The 23319-nt window shown below is 41.9% G+C and overlaps 1 protein-coding gene across 3 annotated transcripts in view; it reads left to right on the plus strand.

Annotated features, from left to right (window-relative positions):
- The window catches only part of PDGFRB (platelet derived growth factor receptor beta), a 145709-nt gene that overhangs the window by 116790 nt on the left and 5600 nt on the right, over positions 1-23319 (plus strand). For all 3 annotated transcript variants that reach the window (XM_033927260.1, XM_033927261.1, XM_033927262.1), the window contains exons 14-22: positions 2750-2860; positions 4065-4218; positions 4546-4709; positions 10381-10499; positions 12026-12148; positions 13815-13926; positions 16773-16872; positions 16955-17060; positions 22338-22585. In XM_033927260.1, the coding sequence (XP_033783151.1) occupies positions 2750-2860; positions 4065-4218; positions 4546-4709; positions 10381-10499; positions 12026-12148; positions 13815-13926; positions 16773-16872; positions 16955-17060; positions 22338-22585 (1237 nt within the window). The remainder of the gene's footprint in view (positions 1-2749; positions 2861-4064; positions 4219-4545; positions 4710-10380; positions 10500-12025; positions 12149-13814; positions 13927-16772; positions 16873-16954; positions 17061-22337; positions 22586-23319) is intronic.

A 23319-nucleotide genomic window follows, 5' to 3' on the forward strand; every position in this document is an offset into this window, starting at 1 on the left:
AATCTTTTCCAGAGAAAGGAAAATGGTAAAACCAGAGGACATAATTTGAGGTTGAGGGGTGGTAGATTCAGGGGCAATGTTAGGAAATTCTACTTTGCGGAGAGGGTGGTGGATGCCTGGAATGCGCTCCCGAGAGAGGTGGTGGAAAGTAAAACTGTGACTGAGTTCAAAGAAGCGTGGGATGAACACAGAAGATTTAGAATCAGAAAATAATATTAAATATTGAACTAGGCCAGTACTGGGCAGACTTGCACGGTCTGTGGTCTGTATATGGCCGTTTGGTGGAGGATGGGCAGGGGAGGGCTTCAATGGCTGGGAGGGTGTAGATGGGCTGGAGTAAGTCTTAACAGAGATTTCGGCAGTTGGAACCCAAGCACAGTACCGGGTAAAGCTTTAGATTCTTGCCCAGAAATAGCTAAGAAGAAAAAATTAAAAAAAAAAAAAAATTAAATTGAATCAGGTTGGGCAGACTGGATGGACCATTCGGGTCTTTATCTGCCGTCATCTACTATGTTATGTTACTGAGGATACCTTGAAACCCTCAACTCAATGTGCAGTAGTGGCTAAAAAAGCAAATAGAATATTTGCAATTATCAGGAAAGGAATTAAAAACAAAGATGCCTTTAACTGAAAATACAATGTCTAACTACAATGTAATACTTATCAATTTCAGCAGTTTCCAAAATTGATAATTTTAGCAGTTTTCTAATTTGACCTTTATCTTCGCCAGCAATCCTTTTCTTTTTACCCCCCCCCCTTATGTACTTCCCTTCTATGTACTTTTTCTTTAAAATTGTAGCTCTCCCCCTCTTTCCTATTGTTTCCTGTGGCTTTAAAAAGCAGTTACCCAAGTATGTCCTGTAATGAATTATGTACATTTAATTTCTTAAAATGTTAACGTCCTTTTATTTTTACTATTTGTACAACGCTTTGTACTTCTGGTTAAGCGTTTAATCAAACCATATGAATAAACTTGAAACTTAATGTCCTTGTATCGCTCTATGGTGCAGCCACATCTTGAATACTGGGTGCAGTTCTGGTCGCTGTATCTCAAAAAAGATATACCAGGCACCGGGAAGGACGACAAAAATGATAAACGGGACAGGAGACCTTCTCTATGAGGAAATGCTAAAGCAGCTAGGGTTCTTCTGCTTGGAGAACGGATGATAGAAGTTTGTAAAATACTGAGTAGAGTGAAAAGGGTAGATATGAATCGTTTGTTCACTCTTTCCAAAAATACAAGGATTAGGGGGCATGCGATGAAGCTACTAAGTAGTAGATTTAAAACAAACCAGAGAAAATAGTTCTTTTCTCAATGTGCAAGTAAACTCTGGAATTCATTGCTGGAGAATGTGGTGAAATCAGTTAGTTCAGCAGGGTTTAAAAAAGGTTTGGATCATTTCCCCCAAAAGAAGTCCATAGGGCAGTGTCCCGCAAACTTTTCCGGCCGGCGGCGCGCTAAATGCAGTGCCCTGGCCGGAAGGCACCCGGAAGTCGACGCGATGACATCACGCGCGTGCGTGACATCATCGTGTCAACTTCTGCGCATGCGCGGAGGCCCGTCTTGCCGTAACCCCGCTGTTGCAGGGATCCAGGAGGTGCAGGGAGAAGAGGAGAAACGCCGGCCCAGGAGGAGAGTCATCCACGCCGGCTGACTTCCTACAGGACATGCCTCTTGCTGTGAGAGGCACATCCTGTAGGCAGCCGGCATGGACGACGCTCCTCCTCGCCAGTGTGTCGTGGCACACCAGAAATCTCAGGAGGCACACACTTTGCGATACACTGCCATAGGTCATTCTTGAGATGGCTTGGGGAAACCACTTCTTATTCCTAGGATAAGCAGCATAAAATCTGTTTTACTACTTGAGATTTAACTAGGTATTTGAGACATGGGTTGGCCACTGTTGGAAACAGGATACTTGATGGACCTTCAGCCTGTCCCAGTATGACAATTATGTCCTTATCTTCTTATATGAGTTTGGGGGGGGGCCTTATTGATAAGCTCTCCTGTGATAACTTGGCTGTTGCAGATTAGTATTATTTTAATTCATTAACTAGACCTCCCTTAGAAAGGGAGGAAATATACTCCATTATGAACATTAAGATCATTACAACATAATAGGATGGTTTTACCATCAGTCAAAAGGACTAAATGGGAATTTACCTGTTGAAAAGGTGTTCTTTTGTTTAGCACCTAGTCTTTGGAATCAGCTTCCTAGTGAGATTTGGTTAAAGATGATCTTTAAAACTTTTAAAACCCTTCTGAAAGCATATTTTTTGAATCTAGCATTTGGACAAGCTATTTCTCAGAATGACCATATTCATTGATTGCTTGTATTGATCCTCTTCAGGTTGGATCCAGGGAATTAATCTGCAAAAACAGGAATGTAAAATGCTATTTCTATTTTCTCTCTTCTTTAAATATATTATATTGTAAACCGCCATGAGCAGTTGTATGCTATAACGGTATATCAAATTTGAATAAGCATAAAGAAACAGGATAAGCAACATAAAATCTGTTACTACTTGAGACATGGGTTGGCCACTGTTGAAAACAGGATATTGGGCTTGATGGACCTTCAGCCTGTCCCAGTATGACAATTATGTCCTTATCTTCTTATGAGTATGGAGGGGGGAGGGGCTTATTGATAAGCTCTCCTGTGATAATACTAATCGGAGCTTTTCAGGACCATATTGGCTGCTCACCACCTTCTGAACTGACTTTTCCATGTTTTTGAAAATGTTGCAGCTACTGCCAGGACCAGTGAAAAACAAGCCTTGATGTCTGAGTTGAAAATCATGAGCCACTTGGGTCCTCACCTAAATATTGTCAACTTGCTAGCGGCATGCACCAATGGAGGTAGAGTATGTGCTCCGTAGCCATCAGTTTCGTTCTCATCTTCTGACCTATCTAGTTGAACCACAACCTTGTGTCCTCCCTGGAACAACTGACCAATTTACTTACGCAATGAATCCTCTTTAGAAAAATGCAAACGTTCTTTAAAAAGTTTCTTGTATAAGGATGCATTTGAGATATAGATAATATAACTTACCAATCATCAAGTCTCATGATCTAAAACTTAGATTTTAATTAGACCTACGCATAGGTTGCAAACTTCTCTTCCTTCTTTTCTATGCTTATTTTTGCTTTTATATCTTTTTTGTGTGTGTGTTACCCACCAGATGTGTTTTTCCCTAAATGTTTCTTCTCTTTCTTTAAAGATTGTAGTTCATCCCCCTCACCTAATGTACCAGTTATTTATTTGTACATATATACTTTGTATTTAATTGTATAAAACTGTTTTGTTTTTGTCCCCTATTTTTAAAATGTTTTACGCATTGAAGTATTTGATATTGCGTGTACAACAAACCTTAATAAAACTTGAAAACTTGAAACTCCCTCATGCCAGAGGTTGTGGCATCAAATTGCATAGAAACCTTTGTGGATGTATCTGTTTCTCTTCAGAATTCTGTAAGCCAGTAAAGCAATACAAATGTCTGTTCTCTATGAACTATTTAATACGTCCAAAATGATCCCATTTAAACTATTTCTGTATATTGTAAAAATTAAAATGCTTTGGTTTGAGACAAAAGGGTGCTGACGTTCCCAGATGTGTCACATCCTGCCCAGCTGTAGAGGGAGATTTCTTGTTTTGTCTCTAGGGACTACTTGTTTGGAAAGTTCCTCCTGTAAATGTTTATCACATTCTCCTTTCTGGATGCTGCCCATAAAAATTTCTTTGGGAAATGAAGAAATTAACATTTACTATTTTCTTTCTGATTTCTGGGGATAGTGGGGGCTGGCGATTGGAGTTTTGAAATAATAGTGGGTTGGATGATATTGGTTTGAATATAGGCCTATATAATTGTTCAGTGATTCGACGGATGGTTTTCATTTGTATCCTTCCATTTGCATGGTGTGGTCTTATGGATTGCACTGTTTTGTTTCTGTTTAATTTCTGAACAGCAGCTTCAATTTCCTTTTTTATATTCTTTCTAGAAAATATGGTTTTAAAATATTAACCAACAATAAACTCTTTCTTTCTTTTTATTTTTTCACAAAGGTCCTATTTACATTATAACTGAATACTGTCGTTATGGGGACCTTGTAGATTTTTTGCACAGGAACAAACACACCTTCCTGCAATATTACAGCGACAAGGGGAGAAAAGATAATGAAATATACTGCAATTCCTCCAGTGAGAAAAGAATACAGAGGTGTGGTATTTTATCTGCTTTACTCATGTATTATGATTATCTATGGAATCGCGCCATCCTTATTTGAGGTCCAGGAATGTAGTTCTTACTTCTTGCTACTTAAGAAATTGTAATTTATTAACTGGCATACCTGAGAGGAATCCTCCTGTAAACGGGACATGATTAATTCAATCTGCAAGCTCAAGTAGCCCAGGAATACTTTGAAATAAATATCATTAGAACCATGTATTTAATTCCAGGAGAGTTAAAAGACTAAGCTTCTTTCTTACTGTATCCATAATCCTGTGATCAGCATTTATTTTCAATAATTCTTTCTTATCTTTGCAGTCATACCTCTTTGTCAATTGAGAGTGATGGGGGCTACATGGACATGACCAAGGATGACGTTGACTATGTCCCCATGTTGGATATGAAGGGAGAAGTCAAGTATACCGACATTGACCCCTCCAATTATGGAACACCCTATGAATTGGAGAGCTATTCCCCTTCAGGTAATGGGATGCAGAAGGCATTCATTACATTTTGATCAGCACCCACCCATGCAATATGCCTTGAAGAATGGCCTGAAATTTGGCAGCTAAAATTTAATGCTGAGAAATGCAAGGTCATGCATTTTGGGCTGTAAAAACCCAAAGGAAAGGTACAATTTAGGGGGTGAAGAATGTCTGTGCACGATGGAAGAACGGGACTTGGGTGTGATTGTACGTGATGATCTTAAGGTGGCCGAACAGGTTGAAAAGGTGACGGTAAAAGCTAGAAGGATGCTAAGGTGCATAGGCCACATTTTCATAAAGATATAAAAAGGATGGAGTCGGTCCAGAGGAAGGCTACTAAACTGGGGTGTGGTCTTCGTGATAAGGCGTATGGGGACAGACTTAAAGATCTCAATCTTTATACTTTGGAGGAAAGGCGGGAGAGGGGAGATATTCATCTTAAAAGATGATAGGCTCAGGAGTAATCTAAGGAAATACTTTTTTACAGAAAGGGTGATAGATGTGTGGAACAGTCTCCTAGTAGATATGGTGGAGACGGAGACTGTCTGAATTCAAGAAAGCCTGGGATAGGCCTGTGGGATCTCTTAGAGAGAGAGGAAGAGATAATAGTTACTGTGGATGGGCAGACTGGATGGGCCATTTGGCCTTTATCTGCCATCATGTTACAATGTTTCTATAACCATAAAGTTCTATGACATCACAATGCAGATGTAAAGAGCCTTAGCCATAGGGAGAGGAGGAGATAGTGGATGCTGTGGATGGGCAGACTGGATGGGCCATTTGGCCTTTATCTGTCATCATGTTTCTGTGTTTCTATAATACACAAACAATGGAAAAAGTCCTCCCCTTCTCTCAACCAACAAAATATAGGACTTCTAAACACAATTGTCTTCAATATGTGTGTGACTCCCCAGGTAAACAAGCTCTCAGACACCAGCGTTGATCGCTCACAGAAGTTTAAATCAGCTTTTGGCAGGTAAATAGTATCTTTCATTGAGCTTAATGCATTCTGTTTTTTAAATAATTATTTTTAGTGTGATTCTTATAAGTGATTTTCAAAAAACAACATCGTATTAACAACGACAGAGACCGGCACTTAGCTTAAATGCCGATGTTGTTTTTTGAAAATCACTTATAAGAATTATTTAACAAACCGAACGCATTAAGCTCAATGAAAGATACTATTTACCTGCCAAAAGCTGATTAAAACTTCTGTGAGCGATCAGCGCAGGTGGCTGAGAGCTTGTTTGCGTGGTGAACCACACACATATTGGAGACAATTGTGTTTGCAAATCTGCGTTTCTCTGACATCTTAATTGGCCTCCCTCTAGTTGTAATGTAGGGATCACTGCACAGCGTTACTACCCCAATCTTTGTCTACTACTATTATTAATTTCTAGAACAAAAAGAGATACAGTAAGATCCCCCAGTAAGATCATAAGATCCCCCAGTAAGATCATAAGATCCCCCAGTAAGATCATAAGATCCCCCAGTAAGATCATAGGATTTCTATGAGCGTCGGAGCAGTTACCGCCACTGCCAGGGCTAAAAACCGCGCTATGCATTCATAAAAGAGGGGGTAAGTTAAAAACAAAATGAAATAAGAAAGAAATAAATAAGGTCCAGACAGTTAACGTGGATGAGCAGGGAGGACAGAACTCAATATAGGCCATCAGGGCCCCTTTTTAATTTAGCAAATGTTTGTTCTTGGTTTGCTGATCTGATTTTTTTTTAAAAAAAGATTTTTTCCTCAGCATCTTTCCATATGGACTGTGACGTGCTCAGTCCCAGCATTCAGCACTGATTTGTGACAAAACTGCACACTCAAATGCACCTGTATAGCAGCTCGTAAATAATTCTTCCTATAAATAAAGTCAGCCCAGTTTCGGAGAAAGAGATTCTCATTTGCAGCATGTTACTCCGTTTCTCATCATTGGTTTTTATGGTGGCTTGGATTAGGTTTAAAATACTCTGCTTAATGAGTCAGAATATCATTTACCAACAACACTAAAACTTTATGAACCAAATAGATTGCTCTGATCAGAGAATGCACTTTTTTTTCCTACTCCTCCGTTGCATAAAATAAGTTTTGAAGATATGAGGAGCAGTCCAACGAGCATAAGAACAGCCTTACTGGGTCAGACCAATGGTCCATCAAGCCCAGTAGCCCATTCTCACGATGGCCAATCCAGGTCCCTAGTACCTGGCCAAAACCCAAAGGGTAGCAACATTCCATACAGAATCTCAAAGAATAGCAAGATTCCGGAATCCCAAAGAGCAACGAGATTCTAGAATCCCAAAGCGTAGCAACATTCCATGCTACCGACCCAGGGCAAGCAGCGGCTTCCCCCATGTCTGTCTCAATAGGAGACTATGGACTTTTCCTCCAGGAACTTGTCCAACCCTTTTTTAAAACCAGCTATGCTATCCGCTCTGGCAGTGCGTTCCAGAGCTTAACTATTCTCTGAGTGAAAATAAATTTCCTCCTATTGGTTTTAAAAGTATTTCCCTGTAACTTCATTGAGTGTCCCCTAGTCCATGTAATTTTTGATGGAGTGAAAAGTCGATCCTTTTTCAACTGCAGGATCACATGAATGGAATCAGTTGCCATTTTATTTCAGAACATAGGCTTGTATACTCACCTTTAAGAGGCAGCTAAAGAGCTGGATATTCATTTGTAGCTTATGGTGCAAGCTAAATAAACAAGCAAATACAATAATTTGAACAGGATAGCGGGGACAGAGTCAGAATATTTTGGTTGGACAGTGTTACATTTGTGTCTTTAACAGGATAGCGGGGGCAGAGTTTTCCACTTTGGTTTTATATTTGCGGTATATGAAATGAATTGAACTTGAACTTATCCTGCAGGGGCTTAGCTACAGGCGGACCTGGGCAGGCCCTGCTCGCCCAATCTAGGCTCAGGCCTGCCCAGTCTCTCTCATGGCGTGAAGATGGGGTGGCACCAGGGGCAGGCTGCGGCACATTGACAGCAACACCGGTCACCATCACCGATGACGACTGAGTTGCCACCCACCGCGGTCCCAGCTCTGGAAGTGAGGGGCAGAAAGGGCTCGATGGCCTGCTCGCGCAGGCGCAGCTTCACGTCTCATGGATTTTTTGGCACCATATATTTTGGGGCAGGCTCAGGCCTGCCCCAAATCGGCTGGCTGTGCTATTGCTGTACAGTATCTTGTCCAGAGTTTTACATTTTTGAGATGCATGTCATATTTTTTTAATCATTTATTTGTTGATTTATGTATGTTGCGATTGTAATTTGCCTTGGATTAGACGGGCTTCCCTACCCAACCCCCTGCCCCAACCCTTTCTATACCCTTAATACTCTCTAATGTGCTTCTAACTACCCAACAAAGTCTAAAATGCTTCTAATTTACCAAATACTTATCACCTTAAGATCTCAACAACTCTTTGGTACTTCTTAAGTAAATATTATGACATCGCTTATGCTGTTCCTGCAAACTTTTAGTGTAATTCTTGATAACTTTGATGTAATCCGCCTTGAACCGCAAGGCATTGGTGGAATAGAAATCACTAATGTAATGTAATGTAAATAAGCCATAAACCATTCAGAATGGGCCACTGTTATTTCAGGTTCCGTCTGTAGTTACCGTTGTTGCCACAGGGAGGCCTGGTCACATTTACCTTTCAGTGGTTTTATCTGTATTCCAGTTATCACACCGTTTTCTACCTTCTATTTCTTATGTTGTTTTTAGGCCACAAGTGAAAATCTATTTATTTGAAAAATGTGTTTTTTGTGCTGTATACTGATAGAAACATAAAAACATAGAAAATGACGGCAGAAAAGGGCCACGGCCCATCTAGTCTGCCCATACTTATGGCCCACCCCCTAACTACCTCCATGAAGAGATCCCACATGCCAATCCCATCTTTTCTTAAAATCTGGCACGCTGCTGGCCTCAATTACCTGTTGTGGAAGATTATTCCAGCGGTCAACCACCCTTTCGGTGAAGAAATATTTTCTGGTGTCGCCATGAAATTTCCCACCCCTGATTTTCAACGGATGCCCTCTTGTTGCCGTGGATCCTTTAAGGAAAAAGAGATACTCTTCCACCTCGATACGGCCTGTGACATATTTGAACATCTCGATCATGTCTCCCCTCTCTCTGCGTTCCTCGAGTGAGTACAGCTGCAACTTACCCAGTCGTTCCTCATACGGGAGATCCTTGAGTCCTGAGACCATCCTGGTGGCCATTCACTGAACCGACTCAACTCTCCGCACATCTTTTTGATAATGCGGCCTCCAGAATTGTACACAGAATTCCAGATGGGGTCTCACCATGGATCTGTACAACGGCATTATGACCTCGGGCTTATGGCTGACAAAACTTCTACAGATACAGCCCATGATTTGTCTAGCCCTGGATGAAGCTTTCTCCACTTGATTGGCAGTCTTCATGTCTTCTCTAATAATCACCCCCAAGTCACGTTCTGCTACAGTCCTTGCTAGGATCTCACCATTTAAGGTGTAAGTCCTGCATGGATTTTTGCCGCCAAGGTGCATGACCTTGCATTTTTTGGCATTGAAACTTAGTTGCCAAGTCTTTGACCAATGCTCCAGCAGGAGTAGGTCCTGCGTCATACTGTCAGGCATTGAGCTTTTGTCGGGCACTGTGCTTTCATCTGTTGTGCGGTTGCCTACTATGTTGCATAGTTTGGCATCATCTGATTGTTTTGTTGTTTATTGTATTATTTGTAGGTACCTGGTGATTACGAGGTTTTTATTGTAAACTGAAAAGTTGCTGCGGTATATAAATAAATAAATAATAATACCAGATGACTTTTTAGAACCCCCATATTTAATGAGGTTGGCTAATTGCCCTGTTTTGATGCAGCTGTTGATATTTACCATGTTACCATAAGCCAGAAGGATATGAGTCTCCTTCATAGCAGGCGTGTTGCCAGAAGTCTGGTTTATATTTTTTTTTTTGGGGGGGGCATACATTTCCTCTCTCCCCTTCCCCCACTTTGCTGGCAGAGATGCCAAAGCCCTGGCAGCTGAAGAAATGTACTGCCTAACCCGTTCCTTCTCATGCTGCCTCAGGAATGAGGATGTCGGCAGTGTGCTTCCAGCTGCTAATGCCATCACTCCCCGAGCATGCTCCGTTTGCCCCTACGCAGGAGTGCTGATGTTGGCGGCTAGAAGCACACCGCCGGCTTCTTCGTTTGTGAAGCAGCTTGAGGGGGAGGGGGAAGCTTGGACGGTGGAGTTCTTCAGCTGACAAGACTTCAACAACCCCATGAGCCATTGAATGGGTGCTGCAGATTCTGAGGGGACCTGAGCTTAAAGTTGGAGGGGGCAGGTCCCCAAGGCTTGCCTGTGGCTACCCCACTGCTTCACAGAGACTTGAAAACTGCAGCTCAGGCAGACTATTGCAAACAGCACAGATAAGCCTGAGCTTGGAGTATAGCAATTCCCGAGCTCATTAAGGATACATTCTAGAAGTCTGGTGTAGCAATTCACCATGACTTATCTTCAGCCCATGCCCAGTTAAATCACTTTAAACATTGATCCCTCAGGGAATGGTAAACATCCTTACAGAGGCATTCTATTTCTTATCTAGTAGACATCTTATGAAAAAATAAGGCTTTGCATGTATATAACTTACCTTGGTTCTCTTTTCCTATCCAGCTCCAGAAAGGACCATCAATACCACCCTAATAAATGAATCTCCTCTCCTTAGCTTTATGGATCTTGTTGGGTTCAGCTACCAAGTGGCTAATGGAATGGAGTTTCTGGCTTCCAAAAATGTGAGTTCACATCATCTCGCCATTCTTGCATTAGTGAATTAGGAACTATCTGCATGATAGGAGTATTATGGAAAGCAGTTTCTTTTATTTTAGTTGGTATCTCTTACAGATGCATTAGTGATAAAAGTGAATGAATTGTCGCTCATTGTGCATGCCTCTCAATGAAAACAAGAAGGTCTCCAACTCATGAATTGCTCTGACGTGTGTTTATTCAAAATTCTTTTCAAGGAACATCAGGATTAATTTGGAGTTGAGAAAGTAGTTGGCTTTCCCTCCTCTGTGTACTGGATCTATGGCCATTATTTCAGAACTTTGGAAATGGCATAGATAAAATTAGTATTTTATAAATGGGGAGTCCATGCAATATAGTAATCTTGTGTATAATATATACTGCCTCACTAAAACACACAATGCAAATACTGAACAATAACAACAACAAAAAAAATATATATATATATTTAATTCTATGAAATAATTATGAGGTGAAGTGCTCAGACCACCAACCAATATGCCCAAGTGTTTGAGAAAGGGTTGCCAAGGGGACTATCATAGTACTCCGATAGTCCCAAACCACCTGATGCTGTGTATACAATCGGAAAAACTTTTAACGTTTGTCTTAATAACTAATCTCACATATCTTAATGAACTTCTCTTCAGACGGTTTTTCAATGATTTGGCTTCCCATTGCAGAAACAACTGCTGTGTTTAATCCTGAAGCTCGTCCCTTCCAACCAGCCCCTCGACTCAAGTTTGAATAAATCGCTTTATCAGGAGGGGGGGACATTGGATGCAGGCACAAAAAGAAGAGCCTCTTGTCTTTAAGTACACAAACAGGAGAAAGACAAGGTGGATGTCTCAATCAATCAAAATGGGTCTTTATTGAATTGTACAAAAGTTAAGAGTCCCAACAAGGATCCCTGTTTCGGCGCAGCTAAATAGCGCCTTCTTCAGGGGACACTTACTTGTAGAGTACCGTTCAAACCTGCGCTGTAGAACCAAAGCTTTTGAAGCGTTCAGCACAGACCGCTCAGCTGTGGTTCTACAGTGCATGTTTGAACGGTACTCTACAAGTAAGTGTCCCCTGAAGAAGGCACTATTTAGCTTTGCCGAAACAGGGATCCTCGTTGGGACTTTTAAGTTTTGTACAATTCCATAAAGACCCATTTTGGTTGGTTGAGACATCCACCTTGTCTTTCTCCTGTTTGTGTACTTTGTACATTCGATGGCCATAACATAACTTGCAGCAGCTAATAATGCTGTGATATCAATAATGCCTCTACATCACAATTTCAACATATGCCTCTACATCACATGTAGAGGCATATGTTGGATAAACAGGCAACAGAAAGATGTTTTGCAGTTTTAATCTTAGTTCAGTATTTTTAATATGTTACATCTAACATATTATGTTCTGGATTTATAAAGGTTGGCCAAATTTGGATACCCCAAAGTAGGCCATTGGTCCCAGGCGAGTCTCTCTAAGAAAATGATATCATGATAAGGATACCCTTGTGTTCTCTTACCAGTGTGTTCACCGTGATCTGGCTGCAAGAAATGTCCTGATCTGTGAAGGAAAACTGGTGAAGATTTGTGACTTTGGCCTTGCGAGAGACATCATGCGGGATTCCAACTACATTTCAAAAGGCAACGTAGGTATCCGATCTTGCCATAGAAGCACAGAGTATGATGGCAGCTAACGACCAAAAAGCCAGTCTTCTCTAGCCATTCACCCTTCTAGCTGCGGTACAGTATTGTATGTAGGTCTTCCATGATATACAGCTTTACATCTGTTTCCCCAAATTTTGTCCCTAGCCTAAGTTTGGCACTGCTTTTTCTTCCTCCTCATCTACTGCGAGGCTTCTCCATGTATCTGCCACTCTTTCTGTGGAGAAATGTTTCCTTAAGTTTCTCCCAAATCTCCAAGGAGGATTTCCTTTCCACTGAGAAGTGTCTGCCTCTTGTACATCATTTCTCTGTCATATCTTTAGATAGATAAGATAGATAGATATCAGAGATACTCGACATGCAGAATGTGTATCCCAGGGGGTTCTCAAGACTCAGCAAGGGGTATGCAGCAGACCTTCTTTCCCTCTCTTCAGTTGCCACCCCCTCCACTCGTCCAGACCAGCAGTAGCAAAGGCCATAGTCTCCATTTGTGCACCATTGACTCTTCCAGTCTCCCACCCCCTCTGGCGTCAATTTTATGTTTTGAGCCAGTGGACTAGCAGAGGCAACAGGTTATATACATGGAGACTGTAGCCGAGTTTGCTTCAGGTTATTAGGCTGTTGCTTCTGCTAGTCTGGAGAAGCAGCAGTGGCAGGAGGAACCAAGATGCAAGATGCAAGGGTAGGGAGGGGCTGAGAAGGGGGTAGATGCTGAAGGGAAGCTGGGGAGAGAAAAAAGGGAGATGCTGGATGGAAAGCTAAACAAGGATAAAGACTGGTGAGTAAGAGAGCTAGGGTGAGGGAAAGAGATGGAAAGCCGTAGTTAGATGCAGTAAAAAGAGGGAAATTGAAGATAGTAACAAGGAATTAAATCTGGACAGAGAAGCAGCAAAATAAATTCAAGAAAGCTGAAAGGAAAAGGAAGAGAAAAAAATGGAGGAAAGCAGAAACCAAAGCTCAGACCAATAGAATTAGAAAAATAAAATGGTAGAAAAAAACAAAGGCAGAAAAATTAATTTTTTTTTTCCTATTTCAAGATTAAAATGTGTCGGTCTCACCAGCTTTTCAAAACCCAGACAAAGTGCCGGGTTTTGGAAAGCCGTCTGGGGAAATCCAGACGTCTGGTAACCCTATTCAATGCGCAGATGCACTCCAGCCCTGGCCCTCATCTCACCAGCCTTTCAAAATCCCGGACAAAGAGCCGGGTTTCGAAAAGCCGTCTGGGCGCCTGGACATGCCCTCTAAAGGGGACACGTCCGGGAAAATCCGGACGTCTGTTAACCCTGTTCAATGCCAAAGGCCAGACATGCCCTGGCGTGTTAATTCTGCCCACAGCACTGAGCAGATTACGAACTGCTTATCGCTGCAGGGTAAATACTAGACCCTTACTTTCTCTAAATCTAATCTAAATCTAAATCTTAGGTTTGTATACCGCATCATCTCTACATTCGTAAAGCTCGACACGGTTAACAAGAGTTAGGGTAGAAAGGAACTCCAGTGGAGTGAAGAGGCAAAATGAAGAGAAAATTTAGAGGACTAGAATAACCAGAGAGGGAGGAGGGAAATGGATCAGCTTTAGTCCTGTTCAAACAGATGATCCAGACGGTAGGTTGATTAGTATATCATTGTCTTCTGCTTTGACCCTAACAGACGTTCCTGCCCCTGAAATGGATGGCACCTGAAAGTATCTTTAACAACTTGTACACAACTCTGAGTGATGTGTGGTCTTATGGGATCCTTCTCTGGGAGATATTTACTTTAGGTAAGGGCTGCCATCCGGACAATGTTTTTTGTTTGCTTTATGAACGAACTTTGTAGTCATTGACCTCTCATTACTTCAAATATTTACACAATGGGAAAGTGCTACTTCTGTGGTTTCAAAGCTATTGAAGAATATTTTATTTGGCCCTTAGAATTTCTTCTCTCTCGCCTCCTTCGACTTCAAACACTACAGAAATTATTCTTTTCAAATTTCCTTCTTTGTTTACGAAATGTATTAAAATATACGATTGATGAGCTTAAGAATGTAAGTTTGTTCTCTTAGGCTTCCGTGACGGGAATCATGATTGTTGCAGTGGTCCAGGTCTCGCCACATCTTGGTAGGTAGAATCGACGTCTCAGCCAGAGTATACTCTGAAGAAAGCCACAGCACGATGGCTGAAATGTAGGTTCTACCTATCCACAACTGCAACAGTCAAAACAATGTACGCCTTGCCATACTGGGACAGACCAAAGGTCCATCAAGCCCGGTATCCTGTTTCCAACAGTGGCCAACCCAGGTCCAAAGAACCTGGCAGAAACCCAAATAATAGAAACATTCCAGAGCTCAGACTGTGATATCATAAAGCCTCATTCCACCAATGCCTAAGAGCCAACCTCATCAGTGATGTCACAATGCCTTGATTGTCCTATACTTGGCTCACATAAGAACATAAGAATTGCCATACTGGGACAGACCGAAGGCCCATCAAGCCTGGTATCCTGTTCCAACAGTGGACAAGCCATGCCTAGGCAAATCCTTTTTGGACAGGTCCTTCATGTTCCAAGCAAGCAAACAGCAGTCCTGGCTGGGTAATTATATTAATGGAACCAGGCTGACCTACGGCGCATTCCGGAAAGCAATTAAAACCGTACTGTTTGACAAATTCATCTGCTAAACAGAAGCCTCACCACTTACTAAGTTATATTTTCCCCCTGTCAATCTCGGTGTAATATGCTGTCCTTTTATCTATTTCTTATGTGATAAGTTGTACCCTCACTTCTTGCATTCTGTAATTTGCCGATTGTCCAGCCTTCTTCGATGTGAACCGCCTAGAAGTCATTCGACTGTGGTGGTACAGAAGAATAAAGTTATTATTATTATTATACTATTATAATATTCGGCAAAAATCTCAATAGAATTTCGGAGAGAGCGGGAGCCAGAAGGCCTTGAGTATGCGCAGATGCTCAAGGCCCAGAAAGAATCAGCGGCAGGCTCTTTGGGCACTGGCACATCCTATGGGTTGGTGCTGCGGGCCAGTGCCCAATCTTGGTAAGGGTTTGGGCGGGCAGGCAGGGGGCGATGCCGTTTCATGGAGGGGGCGATGCCGGTTCTCGGGGGTGGGGTGGGCAAAACCGGTTCCCCGGGGGTGGGGTGGAAGCGTGTCAGTGGCCTCAGGGGTGGGGGGGGGGTCTTTTTGGGATATGGTGGGGTGGGGTGGAAGCACGTCAGTGGGTTCGGGGGGGTCTTTTTAGGGATGTGGAATGAATCGCCCATGTTTCCATTGTCTTCTATGGGGAAATAGAAACATAGAAATAGACGGCAGATAAGGGCCCACGGCCCATCTAGTCTGCCCACCTTAATGTCCCTCCCCTACCTTTGCCCTGTGAATAGATCCCATGTGCCGATCCCATTTGGCCTTAAAATCAGGCACGCTGCTGGCCTCAATCACCTGTAGTGGAAGACTATTCCAGCGATCAACCACTCTTTCAGTGAAAAAGAATTTCCTGGTGTCACCTCGTAGTTTCCCGCCCCTGATTTTCCACGGATGCCCTCTTGTTGTCGTGGGACCCTTGAAAAAGAAGATATCTTCCTCCGCCTCGATGCGGCCCGTAAGATACTTGAACGTCTCGATCATGTGCTTTGATATACGAGCACTTTGGTTTACGAGCATGCTTCTGGAACGAATTATGCTCGCAAACCAAGGTTCCACTGTACATCACTTTTCCACCTAATCACCCTGTTTTGTGCCACATTTTTCGCATGATATTCTCCGACACACCTTCTTACCACTTCTCCCGCCCCAAACGATTTCTTGTGAAATTATGAAAGTGCGGAAACTTTTTGAAGAACCCTCATTTACTGTTTACCGCATAGAATGGTCTTGATTTGCAGATGATAAAAGTGTACTAAATGAGCAAATATGTGAAATATTTATGAAAATGGAAGATAAATAACACAGGGATAACAAAGGGAATGCCATGTTTGATCACTAGAATGGAAATTATTAAAGGAAAGAGAATATACTGCCTTTCCACACTTACAATCAGAGTGGTTTGCATTTTATATGCAGGCACTTATTTTGTACCTGGGGCAAGGAAAGATTAAGAGACTTGCCTAGAGTCACAAGTTGCTGCAATGAGAATCAAACCTGGCTTCCCTGGTTCTCTGACCATTGCCCCCAACCATTAAGCTACTCCTCTACCTAGGGTTACCAGATTTTCCTTCTGGAAAATCCGGACCCCTAGACCTGCCCCCAGGCCTGCCCAGTTCCACCCATCCCATCCCCGCCCCAGTCCCACCCCCAATCCCTCGCCAGCTCCACCCCTCACTGCATGCCCTCGTTGGGCAGGTCATCCGCGCATGTGCGGATGCCCTCCTGCCCGAAGGAAAGCTTTTCAAAACCCACACAAAATGCCGGGTTTTGAAAAGCTGTCCAGACCCCCAGGCATGTCCTCAAAAGGAGGACATGTCCAGCAAAATTTGGACATCTGGTAACCCTACCTCTACCCATCAGTTTCAAATAATGTTGAAGAGAGACGTGTAGGTGCTGGTGATGATAATGAGATTTGCAATGGATTGAAATGACTTTATTTTTCACATGTTCAAAATGTTCTTTCTGTTCCTAGGTGGGACACCCTATCCCGAGCTTCCCATGAATGAGCAATTTTACAATGCAATCAAACGAGGTTATCGAATGTCCAAACCCACACATGCTTCAGATGAGATGTAAGATCTCTTTACCTATTGAAATATTCAGGGAATGCTGGGACATTTGATCAGCCAGTTTAACACTTTCTCTTCTTCCTAGCTATGAAATCATGCAGAAATGTTGGAACGAAAAATTTGAGATAAGACCTCCCTTTTTTCAGTTGGTTGGACTCATGGAGAGTCTTCTGGCAGAGGGTTACAAAGAGGTATGCTTCTGCCTTTCCTTATTGCTAACAAAACCACTTGATGTGATATGTCTAGGGGGTTTTCTCTTTGGGAAAGGAGAACTCTTTATTTTTGGCAAAATTTGGAATTAAGAAAAAATTCATGTGCAAAAGTGTATCCAGATGGGGTAGGACCACGTAGTCCTCCACCTTTCCCAAGCATCTTTTTTTTTTTTTTTTTTTGCAACCTGCAAAAAAATGTCTGAATGAAACATAAGCATAAACAAAAACTTGAAAAGACAAGTTCCATTTATAAAGGCTGATTTTGCGTAGGTTATTTAAGTAGGAAGATAAACGTTCAAGCCAAGGGTGAACAATTGCTCAAGTATTTTACAAAAGGCTCACCGAATGTGAAGCTTTTTGTAAAATACCTATAAGGACACAGAGAATATAAGTGTTGTCTTCCATGCTGATAGGATTCTGTAACCAAGTTTCCAAGTTTTATTAAGATTTGATATCCCACCTATCTCAAAAAAAAGTCTAGGCAGATTACAATAAAATAATTAACTTAAATATAAAATTAAAACTAAAGTGTAAATAAGACTTGAGGAAAAGTCCATAGTCTGTTATTAAGACATGGGGAAGCCACTTCTTGCCCTGGATCAGTAGCATGGAATATAGCAACTCCTTAGGTTTTGGCAAGGTACTAGTGACCTGGATTGGCCACCATGAGAATAGGCTACTGGGCTTGATGGACCATTGGTCTGACCCAGTAAGGCTATTCTTATGTTTTTAAGATAATTAGGAAGTGTATTCCAAAGTTCTGGCCCCGGTACAGAGAAAATAGAACCATGAATAGTATCTCAAAAATTTCTCTAAATGTGTAGGGACTTTTAAGCAATTTTGATTGATGGATCTTAAAATTCATGCAGGCGTATAAGAGGTCAAATATCTACTGAGATATAAAGGAAGAGCAACAGAATGAATTTTAAAAACCAATAATAATATTTTAAAGGTTATATGATATGAAATGGGTTGCCAATGTGCTGACTGTAAGAGAAGAGTATCGGACAAAGAACAAATCCAACAGATCTGCAGTGAGAATGCAGTGGAACAAAGACAAAAAAGATGAATGTACAAGATGCAGGCAAAGTTTATTAAAGCCAACAAATAATTTGTTGCATACAAATAGACCACTGGGTACAAAATATGGAGGCAAAGTTTATTAAAACCAACAAATAATTTGTTGCATACAAATAGACCACTGGGTACAAAATATGGGACCGTGCGCGTCATCGGCCTGGAGGAGCCGGTAGGGGCGGTGCTCCCATGCGCAGTGAGTGACCGTCCGTTTTTCGAGCGTGGGTTCTGGGGAAGGAAGGTAGTGGCGGCGGCAAACTGCAACACACTTGGCTTTATCCTTCAGGCGGCAAGAGCCGCCACGGCCGACAGGCTCCGTGCTGCCGTGCGCATGCGCTTTCCTACCTGCGGGTCCCTACAGCTCACGGAAAACGGGAGCACGCAGGTGGGAGTGCGCATGCGCGCTTAGGGCTTTATTATATTAGATTGAGAGGTTTTGGTGAAGCCAATGAGGAAGCTTGCTGCTGTTGAGATACCTAGTGGGTAATTTTGCCCGACAAAATAAGCCTTCTGAGGCTGGATGGTGTTTAAAAGAAAAACAGGTTGATATGAAATGATGGACTGGTATTTTTGATATATTGTTATTTTTGCCAGTCCTATTAATTCCTTACAATACCCCTTTGAAAAGGTGGGAGGGGGGGGGGTAGGTCATAAAATCGCAGCGCTTTTGAACTTTCCCGCAACTCGCACATAAACCTAGCCTAACTGGGTGAGAAAGAGACGAAAATGGCAACTCGGGAGGAGCCCACCTCCTCCTCATCGTAACATTCTGGGATTGAAAGAAAGCAACACTAACCCTTGATGGGAGCGCCGCTGAGATGCCTACGTGGATTTCAGCCGTGGTGTCGCGTGACAGTAACGCTCGGCTGTTGCGCAGGCGCCGCTGCCTTTTTTTTTTAGTTCCTCCGTAATGATCTCTCTTAGACCGAAGGCTTGCAGCTCTATGAGACAAATCGCCTCCTCTCCGCGTCCCCTTTCCTCCTTCCTTCCTTGAGACAGCAAAGCCGCCGTGGCCGACAGGCTCCACGCCGCTGCGCGCAAGTGCACTCCTACCTGCGGGTCCCTACAGCTCACGGAAAACGGGAGCATGCAAGTGGGAGTGCGCATGCGCGCTTAGGGCTTTATTATATTAGATACCGCCAAAGCCATAGTAGTTCAAGGCGGTTTACAACGAAGAAGGACTGGACAATCAGCTAATAAGGTACAAACAGCGAGAAGGGGTACAACAAAGAAGGGCAAGACAGTCTGCGTAAGGTTCAATCCAAGAATGTTGGTAAACAAAGGGGTACAGTCAGTGAATATAGGCATATAGGTAAAACAGAGGGGGTACCATACGCAGATGAAGATACAGTTTAAAAGGGTAAGCAGGACACAGTGTGGAAAAAAGGAGCCATAGGTTGGGCATAGAGGTCTTAGGATATAAATCGTGTAAATAGACTAGTTTTTAGTAATTTCCTGAAGTTTAGGTAGGATGAAGCGTGTGAGATAATGTCGGGCAGCCAATTATTAAGCTGACCTGCTTGGAAGGCGAGAGTTCTATTTAGATATCTTTTGTAGCTGCAGGCCTTTATAGTTGGATGGCTAAACAGGTGGGTTCTGCGAGTGTGTTTGGATGAGCGGTCTAGGATAAAATGGGGTACCAAGTATAGGGGGGCCGAACCAAAGATGGATTTGAAACAGAAACAGACGAACTTGAATTGCACTCTTGCTTCCTTGGGTAGCCAGTGGAGTTTTTGGTAGTAGGGAGTTAGGTGTTCCCATTTTTTTAGTCCAAAGATCAGTCGGATTGCCGAATTTTGGATGATTCGCAATCTTTGAGTGGTTTTTTTGAACAATCCCAGGTAGATGATATTGCAGTAATCAAGTAGACTTAAGATGGAGGATTGCACAAGTAAGCGGAATGAGGAAGCGTCGAAGTACTTTCTGATGGATCTTAGCTTCCATAAGGTAGAGAAGCTTTTTCTGACCAGAAGGTCGGTTTGAGTTTCGAAGGTAAGGTTGCGGTCAAGAGTCACTCCTAGAATTTTTAAGGTGTTTCTTATGGGAAAGACCTGACCATTCAAGGAAATTGAAGGGTCTTTGATTTTGTCGTTTGGACTCGCCAGGAAGAATTTGGGTTTTTTTAATTGAGTTTCAGTTTGAAATCGGCCATCCATAGTTCGATTTGCGTTAAGATAGATGCTAGATGATTATTTATCTCCGGGGTTATGTTGGTTAGGGGAAAGATTAAGGTGATGTCGTCGGTGTAGATGTAGAATTTGATCTTCAAGCTTTGCAGTAGGTTTCCTAGAGCGACCAGGTAGATGTTGAACAGTGTGGGGGACAGGGGGGAGCCCTGCGGGACTCCGCAAGTGTTGACCCAGTTGGCGGAATGAGAATTGTCACTGTAGACTTGGTAAGAACGTTTACCTAGGAAACCCTGGAACCATTTTAACACGTTGCCTGAGAGACCGATAGACTCCAAACAGTCCAAAAGAATAGTATGATCAACCAAGTCGAAGGCACTACTAAGATCAAATTGCAGGATTAGTGCACTTGTGCCTTGACTGAACAGGTTGTGAAGGTGGTCTAGTAGAGAAGCGACAACAGTTTCAGTGCTGTGATCGGAGCGAAAACCTGACTGGTAGTCATTTAGAATGTTGAATTTGTCAAGATAGGTTGTGAAACCCTTTCAGATTTTGTAGCCAAAAAGATTAGCAGCTGTATTTTGAAACAAGTGTAATCTAGTAAGAACCTTATCTGGTGCTTTTCATCCACTTTCTGTCTTGTCACATAAATCAGGATTGAGCCTTAGCTACCATAATAGCACTAGATGAGGGGTAGGCAATTCCGGTCCTCGAGAGCCGGAGCCAGGTCAGGTTTTCAGGATGTCCGCAATAAATATGCACGAGATAGATTTGCATCTCAAGGAGGCAGTGCATGCAAATCCATCTCATACATATTCATTGTGGACATCCTGAAAACCTGACCTGGCTCTCGAGGACCGGAATTGCCTACCCCTGCACTAGATGAATGCACTTTTGAATGAGCTGCTGAGGTCCTGGTTTTCCTCCCTTTTCCTGGATAAACATTTTCTATTAATTGGCTTCATTTTGGTGAAAGTCATGCAGTTCTAAGATACCTAGTCAGAAATCTACTGTGAGTGTTAAAGACTCAATTCTTTGATAGGCTGCTATCTTAATGCATTCTGCTTCATTTTTTCAATCAAGTTCCTTAGATTCAACTTGATGTATTTTATCTGTTCTATGTATTACTTCTTTCCCTGCCATTATATTGGAAATGCTTTCTGTCTTTATCTGCTTTTAAGTCCATTATTCTAATTTGTATTGTATCTGTATTAGCTCACCTTTTTGTGAACCGCTTAGAACTTTTTTGATATGACGGTATATAAGAATAAAATTATTATTATTCTTTGAGATTCTGTATGGAATGTTGCTACTCATTGGGATTCTAGAATCTTGTTACTCTCTGGGATTCCGGAATCTTGATAGGCTGCTATCTTAATGCATTCTGCTTCATTTTTTCAATCAAGTTCCTTATATTCAACTTGATGTATTTTATCTGTTCTATGTATTACTTCTTTCCCTGCCATGCCGATATTTTCTGCATTATAAATGCTTTCTGGCTTTATCTGTTTTAAGTCCATTATTCTAATTTGTATTTTATCTGTATCCCATGTATTAGCTCACCTTGTTGTGAACCGCCTAGAACTTTTTCGGTATGGTGATATATAAGAATGAAATTATTATTATTATTATCTCTAATTCTGCTAACTTTTTGTGCACAGTAGAATTTTCCCTGTCTCCTGCCACGAGCTATGAACAGACCTGATAGTCTTAGCTCTTGAACTGTCATCAAAATGTATTGATAGTTGAATGAAAGGGATCACCTACAATTTATTTGCTTGACTTGTACTTCAACTTACCCAAGTACTGTAGCTATTTTTTCATAGCTAAATGATTATGAAATGAAGATCTGGTAAATTATTAAGGGAAGAGTCAAGCTATCAACATTTTAAACTAAAAAAAAACTGTGGTGTTAATTGTTTTACGGCACTAAGGCTTATACCAGGAGTTTGTTGTTTTTTGTTAATATTGTGTTATCATCTATAGTTGGCTTATACGATTCAACAGTATACCTTGAGCATTCTGTTCATCTTTTTCCTAATGGGCACTGCAGAAATACAAGCAAGTGGATGAGGAATTTTTAAAAAGCGATCATCCTGCAGTTGTCCGTGCAAGACCCAGGCTCCAGAAGATTGAAAACACGCCTGGAACTGTCTCTGGTAATGATGCCACGTCAGTCAACTACACCGCTGTGCAACAACAGCAACAGTATAGCAACAATGATTACATTATCCCTTTACCGGACCCCAGGCCAGACGGGTCCGAGGACACTCCTAGTGAGACTTCAGAGAGCCGGCCCAGGTAGGACAACAGCTTTGCCATATTCTTCATTAAGTACTGTGGCAAGATGTTCCAAAGTGTTCCAACTCTATTTTCTCCTGGTTTACAGCATAGGATCGTTAACCAACTATGAATTATGCATGGAAAAGGAATTGAGCTTAAAGCTAGAACATCACTGTATAAATATGAGAGTTATGCCAACATTATTTTTCCACAGTTCTATATGTTGTTTTTTTTATATGGTGTTTATTTGTATGGACCTTCTGATTGCAACCGGGCACCAAAACCGCCTCAGTTGCTACACTCTTCGTCAGTCCAATCTTTATTAATTTTTATTCATTATTTATAGTCCTTTTTCTTTATATGTATAAAATCATCATATTTGTATTAATGCTATTAGAAAGAGGAACTTCACTTAGCTTAATAGTGATTAATTCATCCTTACACCTCTCCCGACATACATGTTTCAATATAGAAACTTTTCTTCATGGTCGAGGCAAAACGTTTGAGGGAGCAATTCAAAGTATAACCAACAATGATGGTTCTATTATACGAGGCAAATCTAGTTGGTCTCCCCCGGGCCCCTTTCATCCAAACATAACTACCTTTAGAGACCTGGTCTTAAAAGATCTAGATATAATAGAAGCACAATTTGAGATCTCCAATAAAAACTATAATATTTCTCTCGATGAATACACGATGATTCGGTGATTAGGAGAAGATCCAAATATCGTAATATCTAGGGCAGACAAAGG

This window comes from Geotrypetes seraphini, chromosome 18 (assembly GCF_902459505.1).
Source record: "Geotrypetes seraphini chromosome 18, aGeoSer1.1, whole genome shotgun sequence".
NCBI classification, from domain to species: Eukaryota; Metazoa; Chordata; class Amphibia; order Gymnophiona; family Dermophiidae; genus Geotrypetes; species Geotrypetes seraphini.